This window comes from Desmodus rotundus, chromosome 1 (genome assembly GCF_022682495.2).
Source record: "Desmodus rotundus isolate HL8 chromosome 1, HLdesRot8A.1, whole genome shotgun sequence".
NCBI lineage: Eukaryota > Metazoa > Chordata > Mammalia > Chiroptera > Phyllostomidae > Desmodus > Desmodus rotundus.
In genome coordinates, this window is record NC_071387.1 from 4,900,277 (window position 1) to 4,913,630 (window position 13,354).

The 13,354-nt window shown below is 55.2% G+C and overlaps 1 protein-coding gene across 1 annotated transcript in view; it reads right to left on the minus strand.

Annotated features, from left to right (window-relative positions):
• Window positions 1-380: 380 nt before the first annotated feature.
• Window positions 381-13,354, minus strand: part of PRRX2 (paired related homeobox 2) — a 39,964-nt gene continuing 26,990 nt past the window's right edge. Inside the window, exons 2-4 of the mRNA XM_053915439.2 lie at window positions 2,112-2,299; window positions 1,320-1,498; window positions 381-834 (exon numbers count right to left, since the gene is read on the minus strand). Of these exons, the coding sequence (XP_053771414.1) occupies window positions 699-834; window positions 1,320-1,498; window positions 2,112-2,299 (503 nt within the window). The 3' untranslated portion in view covers window positions 381-698. The remainder of the gene's footprint in view (window positions 835-1,319; window positions 1,499-2,111; window positions 2,300-13,354) is intronic.

Here is a 13,354-nt window from a genome sequence, read left to right on the forward strand (position 1 = left end):
CCCCACTTCTTGTATGTGCAAAAACAGGGAATTTAATTTTAGCGTCTGCCCCATACACCCTCTGGCCAGCCCATGGCCACCCACCTGCACCCTGCCATAGAGCAGAGGGGTCACTCCCTGCCCAGACAGGGGAGGGGTCCTCCTGCTCAGAGTCACTTAGATACCTGCGTGTCCGCAGGGTCTGGGGCAGGTCTCTGTCCTCCTGCCCCTCTCCCCACCCTGGGGCTCTGTGGGGTGAGGTGAGAACCCAGAAGGAGACGGGCAGCTGGTCCCACTGGCCCGAGCCGGGTCCTGGCCAGGGCAGTCTCCACAGGCCCTGGATGGCAGCCCCCAATTGGTTTGCCGCCTGTGCCTGCCCTCCCACAATCTTTTTGGGCTTAAACAACTTTTTATTTCTTAAAGACAAAAGCTATTTGGTTTTAATACACAAAGTAAATGAGGTCCTTGGTTAGCTCCTGCTCCACCTTCCAGCCCTACCCCTACGAGGGTCATGGGCCGAAGTCTCCAGCTGGGCTTCGGGCATCTTAGCAGCCTCTCCGTCCCAGGAGTCTGGGCTGGAGAGAAGGGCCAGGAGAGCCCTGGCCCCAGCCCCAGCCTCTCCTCAGGACAGGGACAGGAGAAGGTCCCTTTCCTGTGTGTCTGTCCTCTTTTCTGTCGCTGTAGACTGGGGAGGCAGCTGGGTCCCGACGGGCAGGCGGTCAGTTCACGGTGGGCACTTGGCTGTGGTGCAGGCTGAACTCCTTGGCCTTGAGACGGAGGCTGGCGATGCTGTTGGCCATGTTGACCCCTGGGGTTGCAGGGCTTGAGCCTCCAGGGCTGTAGGGTGGCACCGTACTGGGAGCAACATAAGACACAGGACACATTCGGTGTGGCTGGCATGCTGCCCGGAGCACTTCTGGCTGTCAGTCCTGGACCCCAGCCTCTGGCCCTTCTGCTTCCCCACTTCAGCTCGCTCTCCCAGGAAGCCTTCCCCCGGGGGTGGGGGTGACAAGGGGCTACCGCATTTGCAGAGGAGTCAGAAGCACCCACAGCCAGCACGGGGACACAGGGACAAACCCTGTGGGTTTGTGGGCATTCCTCACCGGACACACACGCACACTCACAGGCACATGTGTACACACTCATGCAATACCCACATGCGCACACTCACCAGCACACATTCAAACACTTGCCCACACACCACCTGGCAGGCCCCACGTCCAGGGGGCTCATGGGCGCCCTTCACAGGTCTCTTCAGACGCTCAGAGGAGCCTGGGCCCTCACATCCCCTGGGGTTCCCTGGCTGCAGCCCCTCCTTACCCGAGAGGTCTGGCTCTCACCTGTAGGGGGAGGAGGCTGTCCAGGAGAGATAATCTGGGCTCAGGGCAGTGGGCCGGGGAGCCACGGGCTGCTCGATGGCGGCCTCCTGGCTGTAGGACTTGAGCAGCGCGGCGGAGCGGTTGGCCAGCATGGCCCGCTCGTTGCGGCGGAACTTGGCCCTGCGGTTCTGAAACCAAACCTGCGGGTGGGAGGGCGTGGTGAGCAGGGCGCAGCCGGCCGCAAAGGGGACAGAAGTCCCTTCGAGCCCAGAGTGTGCCTGCTCTGCCCCCAGCCCTGGACTGGCAGCTTCACCTCTCTGAGCCCCATTTTTCGTGTCTGCAAAGTGGGGGTGAGACTGTTCTGGAGAATGGGGGCGTGAATGGATGAAACAGCCAATAAATGACACTTCGCTGTTGTGAGGTTATCGCGAGAGAGCTGCATGCTAAGCTCTCAGCTCAGAGCTGGCACACAGCGGCATGACGCTCCACAACGACTTTTATTAATCAAAACTCTTTGCGGCAGGCACGGCTGTAAGCACTTTACAAATGTATTAACTCCTGTGATTCTCAGAAGAACCCTATAAAATAGACCCACGGGTTCCTCATTTTACAGGGAAGCACGCGAGGCACAGAGAGGTTAAATAACTTGCTCCAGGTCACACAGCTAATAAGTGGCAGGGCTGGGATTTGAATCTCAGCCCTCCTGGTCTCAGATGTTCCTGCTTTTAAACACCTCACCTGGGCAACTCCCTAAGCCACAGCCAATGGTGGCTGCACACCCTCACAGGTTGCCCTGCCTTGGGCCGCCCTCACCTGGACGCGCGCCTCGCTGAGGTTGACACGCCGGGCGAGCTCCTCGCGCACGAAGGCGTCGGGGTAGTGCGTGCGCTCGAACACACGCTCCAGCGCTTGCAGCTGGCTGCTGTTGAACGTGGTGCGGTTCCGCCGCTGCTTCTTCTTCCGCTTGGTGGCACTACCACGCCCAGGACTGGGGCACTCACCTGCGGGGAAGGAACCCGAGGGTCAGTAGGGCAGAGGCTAGGGTGCGGTGGGTGCCCACGGTGCTCCCAGACCGGCCAGGCCGCCCCTGCACCCAGAGGCGCCGGCAAAGGCAGGGAGGCATCTGCCTGCTCAGCAGTTTGCACTGAGCTCTCTCCTTGGGTCTCCCTCCACAGAGGGATGGCGCAGCCCCAAGAGCAGGAGCGCCTCCCTTTGATTCACTCCTTCATTCACCCGTCCATCCTTCCATCCATCTATTCATTCTTTAACACACATGCGCTGAGCACCTCCTGAGTGGCAGGCTCAGTGCCAGGGCCCCGGGGCATATAACGGTGAACAAAAGCACCAGGCCCTATCGTGTGGGCCAGGGGACAGGCACCTGCTGCCACGAGGGGCAACTACCTGGCCAGGGAGGGTCCAGGGACACAGGGGTGTCCTTAGCACCTGGCCCGGGCTCCAGGGCGTGGTAATCCCTCCATCGGTGTTTGTTGTTTAGTTAAAATGATGCACAATAAAGAGCAGTGAGACTCACAGTTCAAAGGGTCCGTGCACCCAGGCTCCTTGGCATCCACAGACCACAGATCATTGGGTGATCATGGGAATCCTATAGACAGACGCTGTTATCCCCATCACCCCCATGTACATAGGGGAAGGGAGGAGGATGTTCAGCTACTATTTCCACATTTAAATTTTATCCAGGGACAGAAATGCTGACCCTTCATCCCCCAGGGCTCAGCTCACTGCCCCCTCCTCCAGGGAGCCCTCCCTGACCACCTGAGTCCACACGAAACCTCTTCCCCTTCACTGCACTCATCTGCCTCTTAGAACCAACACTGACCTGTTCAGCACTTCCTTGTGTAGCTGATTTTCTTACTAAAAATATATATATATATTTTAATAACAAGTAATATCAGTGCTTGTCACAGGAACAGCTTCAAACACAGAAGGGTATAAAGTAAAACCAAATACTTCCCTCTCCCCAGCTCCACTCTCTGCACTTTATAAGACTACATATGTGCATTTGAAAAAAAATGCACAAGCAAGCCTAACCCACGTGGCTCAGTGGGTTGGGCATTGTCCCACAAATGAAAGGTCACTGGTTCGATTCCTGGTCAGGACACATGCCTGGGCTGTGGGCCAGGTCCTCAGCTGGGGATGTGAGAGAGAGAGAGAGAGAGAGAGAGGCAACTGATCGGTGTTTCTCTCCCTCCCTTCCCCTCTTTCTAAAAATAAAAAAAATAAAATCTTAAAAAAATTATTTCCAAGAAAATATGCAAGCATGACATCATACAGAACACATTGGTGCTTCGACGAGCCTATTTTTATTTAATAATTTTCCAGATACCGTTCCATTCAGGACAATAATACCCTTTTCTTTTTAAAAAATCACATCTTTAACTAGATTTTATTAATTATGCTATTAGAGTTGTCCCAATTTTTCCCCTTTTGCCCCCCTCCACCCAGCACCCCCCACTCCCTCAGGCAATTCCCACACCATTTTCATGTCCATGGGTCATGTGTGTAAGTTCTTTGGCTGCTCCATTTCCTGTACTGTACTTTACATCCCCATGGCTATTCTGTGACTGCCTATTTGTACTTCTTAGTCCCCTCACCTCTTCACCCATCCTCCACAACCCCCCCTCCCATCTGACAACCATCAAAACGCTCTCCATATCCATGATTCTGTCTCTGATCTTCTTGTTTGCTTAGTTTGTTTTTAAGATTTAATTGTTGATAGATATGTATTTATTGCCATTTTATTATCCATAGTTTTGATCTTCTTTATCTTAAAAAGTCCCTTTAACATTTCATATAGTAATGGTTTGGTGGTGATAAACTCCTTTAATTTTTTTCTTGTCTGAGAAGCTCTTTATCTCCCCTTCGATTCTAAATGACAACTTTGATGGGTAGAGCAGACTTGGCTGTAGGTCCCTGCTTTTCATGACTTAGAATATTTCTTGCCAGTCCCTTCTTGCCTGAAAAGTTTCTATTGAGAAAGCAGCTGACAGTCTTATGGGAACTCCCCGTATGTAACTAACAGCTTTTCTCTTGCTGCTTTTAAGATTCTCTCTTTATCTTTAACCTTTGGCATTTTAAATTTGATGTGTGTTGGAGTGGGTCTCTTTGCATCCATCTTGTTTGGGACTCTCTGTGCTTCCTGGACTTGCATGTCTATTTCCTTCACCAAATTAGGGAAGTTTTCTTTCATTATTTTTCAAATAAATTTCCAACTTCTTGCCCTTTCTCTTCTCCTGGTACCCTATGATGCAAAAGTTGGAACACTTGAAGTTGTCCCAGAGGCTGCTTACAGTGTCATTTGCTTTTCAATTCTTTTTTCTTCTTGTTGTTCTGATTGGTTGTTTTTTGCTTCCTTATATTCTAAGTCATTGACTTGATTATCAGCTTCATCCACTCTCCTGTTGTTTCCCTGTAAATCAGAGCCTTCATTTCTGAGTGGATCTTCTTTATGCTGCCGAGGTCCTCACTAAATTCCCTGGGCATCCTGATAACCAGCATTTTGAACTCTGCATCTGATACATTGCTTATCTCCATTTTGTTTAGTTCTTTTTCTTGAGTTTTGATGTAGTTTTTCACTTGGGCCACGTTTCTTTGTCTCCTCGTTTCGGCAGCCTCCCTGTGTCTGTTTCTGTGCATTAGGTAGAGCTGCTATGACTCCCTGTCTTGGCAATGTGGCCTAATGTAGCAGGTGTCCCATAGGGTCCAGTGGCACAGCCTCCCCTCCCACCTACACTGTCACGCTTGTCTCTGGATTGTTTTCCACACTCACTGCTTCCTCCTGTTCTCTCCCTCCACGTGTAGGGACCCGGTTCTTAAGTCAGTTTGGCTTTATGTTTCAGCATTGCTTTTTGCAAATATAATAAGCTATGTAGGGTGTTTACTCCCCCCATCTTCTATCAAAAGGCAGCCTCCACCCACTACTCTGCACTCAATTTTCCTCCTTAGTTATCTGTCCCAGGGACCCCTCCATCCAATGCACAGAGAACTTTCTGGTTCCTCCTCACAGCCCCGGAGCACTGGAGTGTGTGACTCACTGCCGATTATTCACCAGAGCCCGGGGGACAGGCACTCCTGTGTATTCCGATCTTTTGCAACCAAAAGAATGCCGCAGGGCATCTCTGTGCAAACATAATTTTCTCTTTCCGCCACTGTGTATTTGGGACAGAGTCCTGGAGGAGAGACTGTTGGGCCAGCGAGCACGCTGCCAGATGTGGCCAAACACGCCAGCTGGATAGGAAGGCCTTTTCTGCCCAATTTGGCTCACAGAGCATGGGCCAACCTTTTGGGTTTTAGTCCTTCCTTGTATTTTCGCTTCTCCAGTGACGCATTCCCTTTGTGTGCCCTATGTTCTTCACACAGTGCTGTCCGTTTGTTCAGCTGAGCATCTAGAACATTCCAGGCCCTGTAATGGACATCACTCGCTCTCTGCTTTCAAACAAGCTCCCAGGTTAGCCAGTTTGCTGACTGTGAGCAGCCAGCTGATTCGGTGTAAGGCTAAGTTGTTGCACGAGCCTGGTGCCTGGTCCGTGCCTCTGGAGAGATGCTGGGGGTGGGGGGTGGAGGGGTGGAAGGGGTGGGGCCGCCAGGCAGGAGTCAGGGAGGGCGCCCTGGAAAAGATGACCTTACAGCAGGGTCTGGACCAGTGGTTCTCAACTGAGGGCACTTTTGCCTTCAGGAGACATCTGGCAGTGTCTGAAGACGTTTTTTAAAAATCTCTTTTTTTTTTTTAAGAAAGCTTTTATTTATTTTTAGAGAGAGGGGAAGGGAGGGAGAGAGAGGGAGATAAACATCAATGTGAGAGAGATACATCAACCGGTTGACTCTCATAGGGCAACCAAGCCTGCAACCCAGGTATGTGCCTGACCAGGAATCGAACCGGTGACCTATCACTTTGTGGAATGACGCCTGACCCACTGAGCCACACCGGTGAAGGTGAGACATTTTTGATTGCCAGGGTTAGGATGGAAAGGGTACAAGCTGGGATGCTGCTAAATACCCTTCAATACACAGGACAGGCCTCCACCTCAAAAGAATTATCTGGTTCCCATTGTCCATAGTGCTGAGGCTGAGAAACCCTCGTGGAGACGTATCACCCGGCGTTTCCACGCAGAGCCGTTTCCCTCATGGGAGCACTTGCCCCCACGAACACACGTGGGGGTGGGTAGGCAGTGAGCACAGAGTGGCCCCTGCGAGCCAGCCTCCCCTCCTGGGCTGTCTCAGTCGTCACTCCTCACCCCTTTCCTCCAAGAAAAGGTGAAGATGGATGGGAATGTCTGGTGCCTGTGAATGTCTCTCTGCCCCGCACCCCCCAACCCCCTGAGCGGGAAGGAACCTTAAACCAAAACAACAAGGGCCCATGTGCTGAAAGCTGGGTGGTGATCAACAGCCCCGGCCTGACAGAAGCTTCTGGAACACCCGCCATGGCAGACTCAATGTCCGCCCCGCTTCAGGCAATGCTGCTTGGGCACACACCCAACGCAGGAGGCATTTCAGCCAAAAAAGGAGACTTTTTCGGGAAGTTTCCAGGCAATGCAAACCTGAGGGTGTTTAAATGAAAACCATTTTGCAGCGCTCACCCTGCTGAGTGGGCGCCGGAAGGAACTGCTCGGCTCTTTGGCCAAACTGTGGGGGGACTTGCAGCCAAAACCTTTCCCCCAAATCATGGACTGCTTCTCTCCCCAGAGCCTCCCATCCTTCACACGAGAGGGCCCCACAGTGGTGCCCTGGGCCCTCCCGGGCATCCCACCCAGGCGGCTAGGATGGGGCACACGCAACAGAAGTCGGGCTGGGCAGGAGTGGGGCCGCGGGCATGTAAGCTGGTGTCCACGGAGGCCTTGCACCCGCCCACTTCACACACCAGAGGGGGGTGGGCTCTGAGTGGCACGCCCAAGGCCCTGCGGCTGCGATCGACATTCACGTCTGTGGGAAGGCCCAGCCCAAAGACTCTGCGCTTGGCTCCGAGGGGGTCTCCTCTCTCATCCACCTCCCAACTAGGGGATGTGGTGCGGGGGTCTGGCATGCTCTCAGGCCCAGCTCTGGGAGACGCCACGGGGAGGGGTCTCCAGGTTCACCTCATCTTGCTGCAAGGCCCCTAGTCTCCATCCTAGACCCGGGGGGAAGGCTCCCTGGGCACCTCTTTCCAGGGAGCTGGGAGGGAGGGCCCGTGGTTTGCCCAAGGTCACACGAAGTCCCTGAGCAGCTGCGTTCTGCTCAATGACAGGGGCACGGCAATGGCCGGGTAAGGGTCCACTGCCCGTAGCATTATCACTAGTGTGCAAGGCGCTTGATGCTCGAAGTTAAGGCTCTTCCTCCATCACCCCGGCCCGGAGAGGAAAGAGGGTGTTGGTCCTTGAGGTGGGCACAGGAGAGGCAGCGGGGGGGGGGGGGGGGGGGGGGGGGGTGAGGAAGCCCCAGGCAGCGTCTGGGAAGTGACCCAAGACTCGAACCCTGAGCTCGGGACTCAGCCAGGGCTCCCGGCAGCCTCGGCTTCCTAGTGGATGTGCTGTTACCGAAAGTTCCTGAATCACCTCCTGAGAAATGCTCTGAGGTGGGTGGGTGTGTCCCACTGGGGCTGGAAGACAAACACTCTCTAAGCCTCAGGCCTCAGAGCCCTGGGGCGGCTCTGGCCAAGTCAGGCTGTGCCCGAAGTTTCCTTTTGTTCAGTAAAAGTTCTGCTTTTCTCTAGGATTAAAAACAAAGCCCAAAACCGCCTCCTTTCACCCCAGCTGTTTAGATTCAGTTGTGAGGGGCTGGATCGGGGGAGGGAGGGGTGCATTCAGATGGGGGAGGCCTGCCACGCTCTCTCTGCCTTAAAACCAAAATTACTCCGTCCCTGATTATATTACAATGGAAAAAAAAAAAAAAAGACTGGCGCGCAGTTCTCTGCCATTAAATTATTTCACACATACCATTTATTTGGCTGACTGTGGGCCAAAGACATTTAAAACTCTGCTCTCAGCCAAATGATCAAGTGTTCCTGGCTCCTCTCCCCGGCACCCATGGTTTTTCTTATTCCGTGTAATTTAAGGGCCTAAATAGTCTGGAGGGAATTAACTGCAAACCCTTCCCAAGACAAATAAACCCAGCCTCTTCGTTTCTGCCTTTCCCAAGCTGTCGGGAGACACTCTCTATTTGTTTTCCCTTCAAATAGTCAGTTTGCGCCTGACCCCAGGGCCACAGCGCGCTCCAACCCAAATAAATAACTTTTATTAATTAGCATTTATTCTGACCAAAGCAGCAGCCTCCCCGCCCCCCATGTGATCTCTGCCAACACGCTCACAAAAACAAACAACGGGTCCTCAGGACCTTGATGTGGGTTTAACAAATTAACACCGGGCCCTGGGCGAAGGGGCTGCGGAGCTGCAGAGCCCTTCCAGACAGGGAAGTCTTAAGAAGGAAGTGGAGGTGGGGGGCGCAGAGAAGCCAGCGAAGGCTTTGCCTCTCCCCACGCCCCCAGGTCTCTTGGGAGAGATTTGGGTTCCTTTGCAGGACCCCGGGGAGAGGAGCTCACACAGGAGTTCTGGGAACTGCCTGAGCTTCTCCGAGGACTCCGTGCTGGCAGGGGAAATCTCTTCACCTCCGCACACAGGAAGTGAGAGGCAGAGTGGCCTGGTGGGTAAGGATTTGGGCGGGCCTGGCTCAGGCAGGTGGCGGTGGGGGAACCTCATCCAGCCTCGGGAATCTCATTGAAAAGATGGGAATAACACGAACCACCTCTAACCCTTTTACCAACCCTGTAGGGGGGCTCTTAGCTCCATTTTACAGGTGAGGAAACTGAGACCCGAGGGTCGGGCAACATGCCAAGGGCACGTGGCTAGTGGAGGCTGGAGCTGGGCTTTGACTCGGCAGATCGGCCTGGCGCCCCGCCCTGGTCCTCGTGCACGAATTTCTGAGCATCTCTCCAAGGTCTCAGGGGGTGCGGAACCACCATGAGGAGGGACGGTGAGGGCCACTGAAGCATTTCTGGAGCTGGGGTATGTGTTTGAGTCCCAGGCACGCAGGCCAGGGGGGCTTCCAGCAGGGGGAGGTGTGCGGGCCACCCAGCCTGTGAGACCTATGAAGGCAGGACCAAGGTCAGGCCTGCGACTGAGTCGGGTCAACAACATTTAAAGAAAGAAAAGAGGGGCTCCTTGGCAGAAGGGAGGGGGAAGGAGAAGATTCACGATTCCTAGAGGCCTGTAGAGTAGGGAGCCCAGGCTTCCAGGGGCTTCCCCAGGAGGCCAGCCCCGCCCCAGCCAGGATCCCATGCAAGGGGCCCAAGGGCTGGTTTCATCCCGGGCCAAGCTGGCCTCAGTCCCAGACACGCAGGGACCAGGGACGAGGCACAGAGGAGGTCTTGGTGCCTCTGGTGACAGCGCACAGGCTGGCTTCCCAGCCTCGCCCCCTGGGAAGCCCCCAGCAGGCCCCGGAGGAGCAGGCAGGGCTGTCTCTCCTTACAGGGAGGAGGCAGAGGGAGGCCCAGAGAGGGGCCAGGGCCTACCCAGGGTCACTCAGTGAGAAGGGGCCCTTCAGCCTGCAACCCCCAGGCCCTTTCTTCTCCCGCTACAGCCCTGGGAGCCACTTTGCCAGGGACAACAGAGGGAATAGGCCACCCCAGCCCGCAGCCCAGCCCTGGGCCAATCATCGGTGAGCACGCACAGCAGAAGGACGGAGCCCTTCTCCTGAGGGTCTCTCTGGCTCTATTCACACCCAGGTCACCTGGTAGCAGAGCCAGGGCTGGGGTCCCTGAGCCATCTCAGGGCTGCTGTCTTGGTTCCTGGCCTCCCAGAAATCAGTGCCCGCAATGAACATGCCCACTCTTGCCCTGTGGACCCCTGCTCAAAGCATTCCTGGGCTGGCAACTTTCCTCCCTCCCGGCTCACCTTCTGATCTCAGCAGCTACACTGCCTCCTTCAGGAAGCCTTCCCGGACACCCCCACCCCCACCCCCCGTAGCTCTGTCACTGCAGGGTAAGTGTGGGGTCATTTGTCAAGCAGGAACTGGAACTTACTGTTTTCTGTCTCTCTGGGACCCATCACAGGGCCTGGCCCAAGGTAAACTCTTCACAACTATATTTCAGGTGTTAATGAATGAATGAATGAACGAATAAACAAATGAATGAACAAACAAGGAGGCCCTGGAAGGGTGTAGAGGGACTACAGAGGCTGCCCTCTGTTCTGGGCTGTCTCCAGGGCCCAGGGTCCTCCTTACAGAGCCCCGAAGGCCTGGCCAGTGCTGAGTCACACGGGATCACCTTCACAGGGCAGGGCCCGGGGTCAGCCACTGCCCGCCACTGCCCCTCCTCCTCCCAAGGATGTTTCACCTCATTAATTTTGAACAAAACCCAAGGTGCTGACACGTTTTTATAGCTACCAGTCTGGAGAAGGAGCAAACATTTCAGGAAGGAAGGTGAGGAGGGACGATGCAGCGGGGCCCGAGGTCTCAGAGAGCATCACGGGGGGCCCGTCCACGCCCCACGGTCCACGCCCCACGGCCTCACAGGCCTCTGCACAGCACGTGAGAAGCTGGGATCATGGCCACCCCGGCCTGGGATGGCCGCACCCTCACCCCCTCCCAGCCCCGAGGCCAGCGACCAGTGTGGCTACAGGAAGGTCCCAGCCGGCTTGAGGCTGGCAAGGCTCCCACGTGGCCCCTAGAAACCTCGGCAGCACCCTGGAAGCAGCTGCCATGCATCTGGGCCTCTTTGGGGGCTGGAGCTGCCCTGACAAAGGACATGGCATGCTGCCTGAGCTTCCTCGGGGCCACTGCACCCTCCAGCGGGGGACCATGGGCCAAGGGGGTCTATACCAGGCAGCACGAGCTCCTACCCGCCTCAGGGCCTTTGCACATGCTGTCCCCGCACCTGGCACCCCCTTTGCCTGGCAAATGCTTATCCTGCCTTTAGTCAGGGCCTGACTTTCCTGCCCTGAGAGGCCTTTCCAGCCCCCGGACCGGGATGGGTCTCCTTATTACCGGCTCCCGGGCCCTGGCGTCTGTAATTAAGTCGCTCCCTGTCGCCGTTGTCTGCTTCCGCCTGTCTCTTCCATTGAGTCTCAACTCTAGCAAGGCGGGGAGAGGCTTTGCCTCGTCACTGCTGTATCCCCGGGACTAAACAAGAAGTTTGGTTTCAAATATATTTCTGGATGAACGGCTATATAAACGGAGGAACCGCGCATTCCGGAAATGAGCTGCAGTCTCCACTTCCTCTCCAAAGGGCCAGACGATGGTCCCTTAGATGTGACACCCAGCACACAAGCCCCTGAAGGAAAAAAGAAGTCCGACATCATAGAAATCAAAAACTTGCGAACACCATCGAGAAAGTGGAAAAACCTACAGAACGGGAAAGAATATTTCCTAATCATACATTTGGTTGTTGTATATAGAAAGCAAAGAACTCTTAGAACTCTACAATAAAAAGTTAAATAAGGTAATTTAAACATGGGCAAAGGATCAGAATAGAACCTTTCTCCAAAGAAAATACACAACGACCGAGAAGCACGTGAGAAGATGCTCAGCGCCACTAGCTGTCAGGGAAACACGAGTCAAAACCGCAGTGAGGTTCCACTTCACACCCACTAGGGTGGCCAGCGTCAGAAGTCAGACAATAGCAAGTGTCGGCAAGAACGTGAGACCCTGGAGCCCTGATCCACTGCTGGGGGCGGGGGTGGGGGGGATGTACAGTGGTGCAGCCGCTTTGGAGAACAGACTGGCAGTCCCTCAAACGTTAAGCACAGAGTTACCCGACGATCCAGCAATTCCACTCGTGGGTATCTACCCAAGAGAAATGAAAACAGACGTCCACACAGAAACTCGTACGCAAATGTTCACAGCAGCATCGTTCATTAGAGCCGAAAAGTGGAAACTACCCGCATGCGCATCAGCGGGTGAACAGATAAACCACAGGCAGTGTCTCCGTACAAGGGAAAGCTGTTTGACTCTACGAAGGGAGAAAGCACGGGGCCACGGTACAACATGGGTGGACCTGGAGGACGTGATGCTGAGTGGAAGGAGTCGGTGCCACTCACAGAAGGCCGCATACGGAGTGACCCCACTTAAACGCAGTGTGCAGAACAGGCAACCCCACAGAAGCAGACAGCAGCTCGGTGGTTGCGGGGGTGCTGGGGAGGTGCAGGAGGGGCTCAAGGGTGATGGCTAAAAGGGGGCGGGGTTTCTCTCTGGGACGATGAAAATGTTCTAGACCTGATTGTGGTGCTGGTCGCACAACCGAATACACTAAAAATCACCGACTTGCACACTTCAAGTGGGTGAACTGTATGGTGTGTGAATTACAGCTTGATAAAGTTGTTAAGAAAACAGAAAAGGGGGAGAGGTCAGAGAGACACACAGGGATTGGCAGAGACTGGCAAGAAAGGGGACACTGGGAGGGAGTGACAGGGAGCAGGAGAGGAGTGGCTAAGGCCAGACGTGGTGGCTCAGCACTGCTAGGGACCCCAACGCTGCTCTGCGTGGGGGTGCTGGGGAAACCCTCCGTGTGAGAGGTGAGGAACTGCCACAGCAGGCCCCCTTGGGGAAGACAGGGGGTGGGCAAGCATGAGGCTAAAGCTTCTGAGCCCAAGGCTGAGGAGACAGGGGAGGTGGAGGGGGCGTGGGGAGCGCAGGAGAGCGGCCACCGAGCAGAGAGCGCGTGTGCCCTACTGTCAGGCACAGAAGAGGGCCAGGAAGGCCAAGGCCAGGGACACCCGTCCAGCTCACAGTCCGGGGGGCTCTCTGGAAGCTTCCAGCCTCCAGGCTTGACGGCTTTCTGCCTCAGAGCTCCTCAAGCCAGGGGCTCCAACCTCCCCGCTCCCCTGGTCACCTCAGTGGTCAGCCGGGTCGTCTCTGCTCCCGAGACCCCAAAACCACGCTCCGGAGGGGAGAGTCACCTGGAGGAGTCGGGGTGCAGGGCGAGGGGGCCGGGAGCCACTGAGGAGGGTGACAGCAGCTCTCTGCTCAAAATTTGATCTAGGGAGGGGGTCAGCGTCTGGTTTTAATCTGAGATCGGTGGCCACATGCCAAACGTATTGTAAAACCTACATTTTAATAAGGGGCTGGTATCTGGA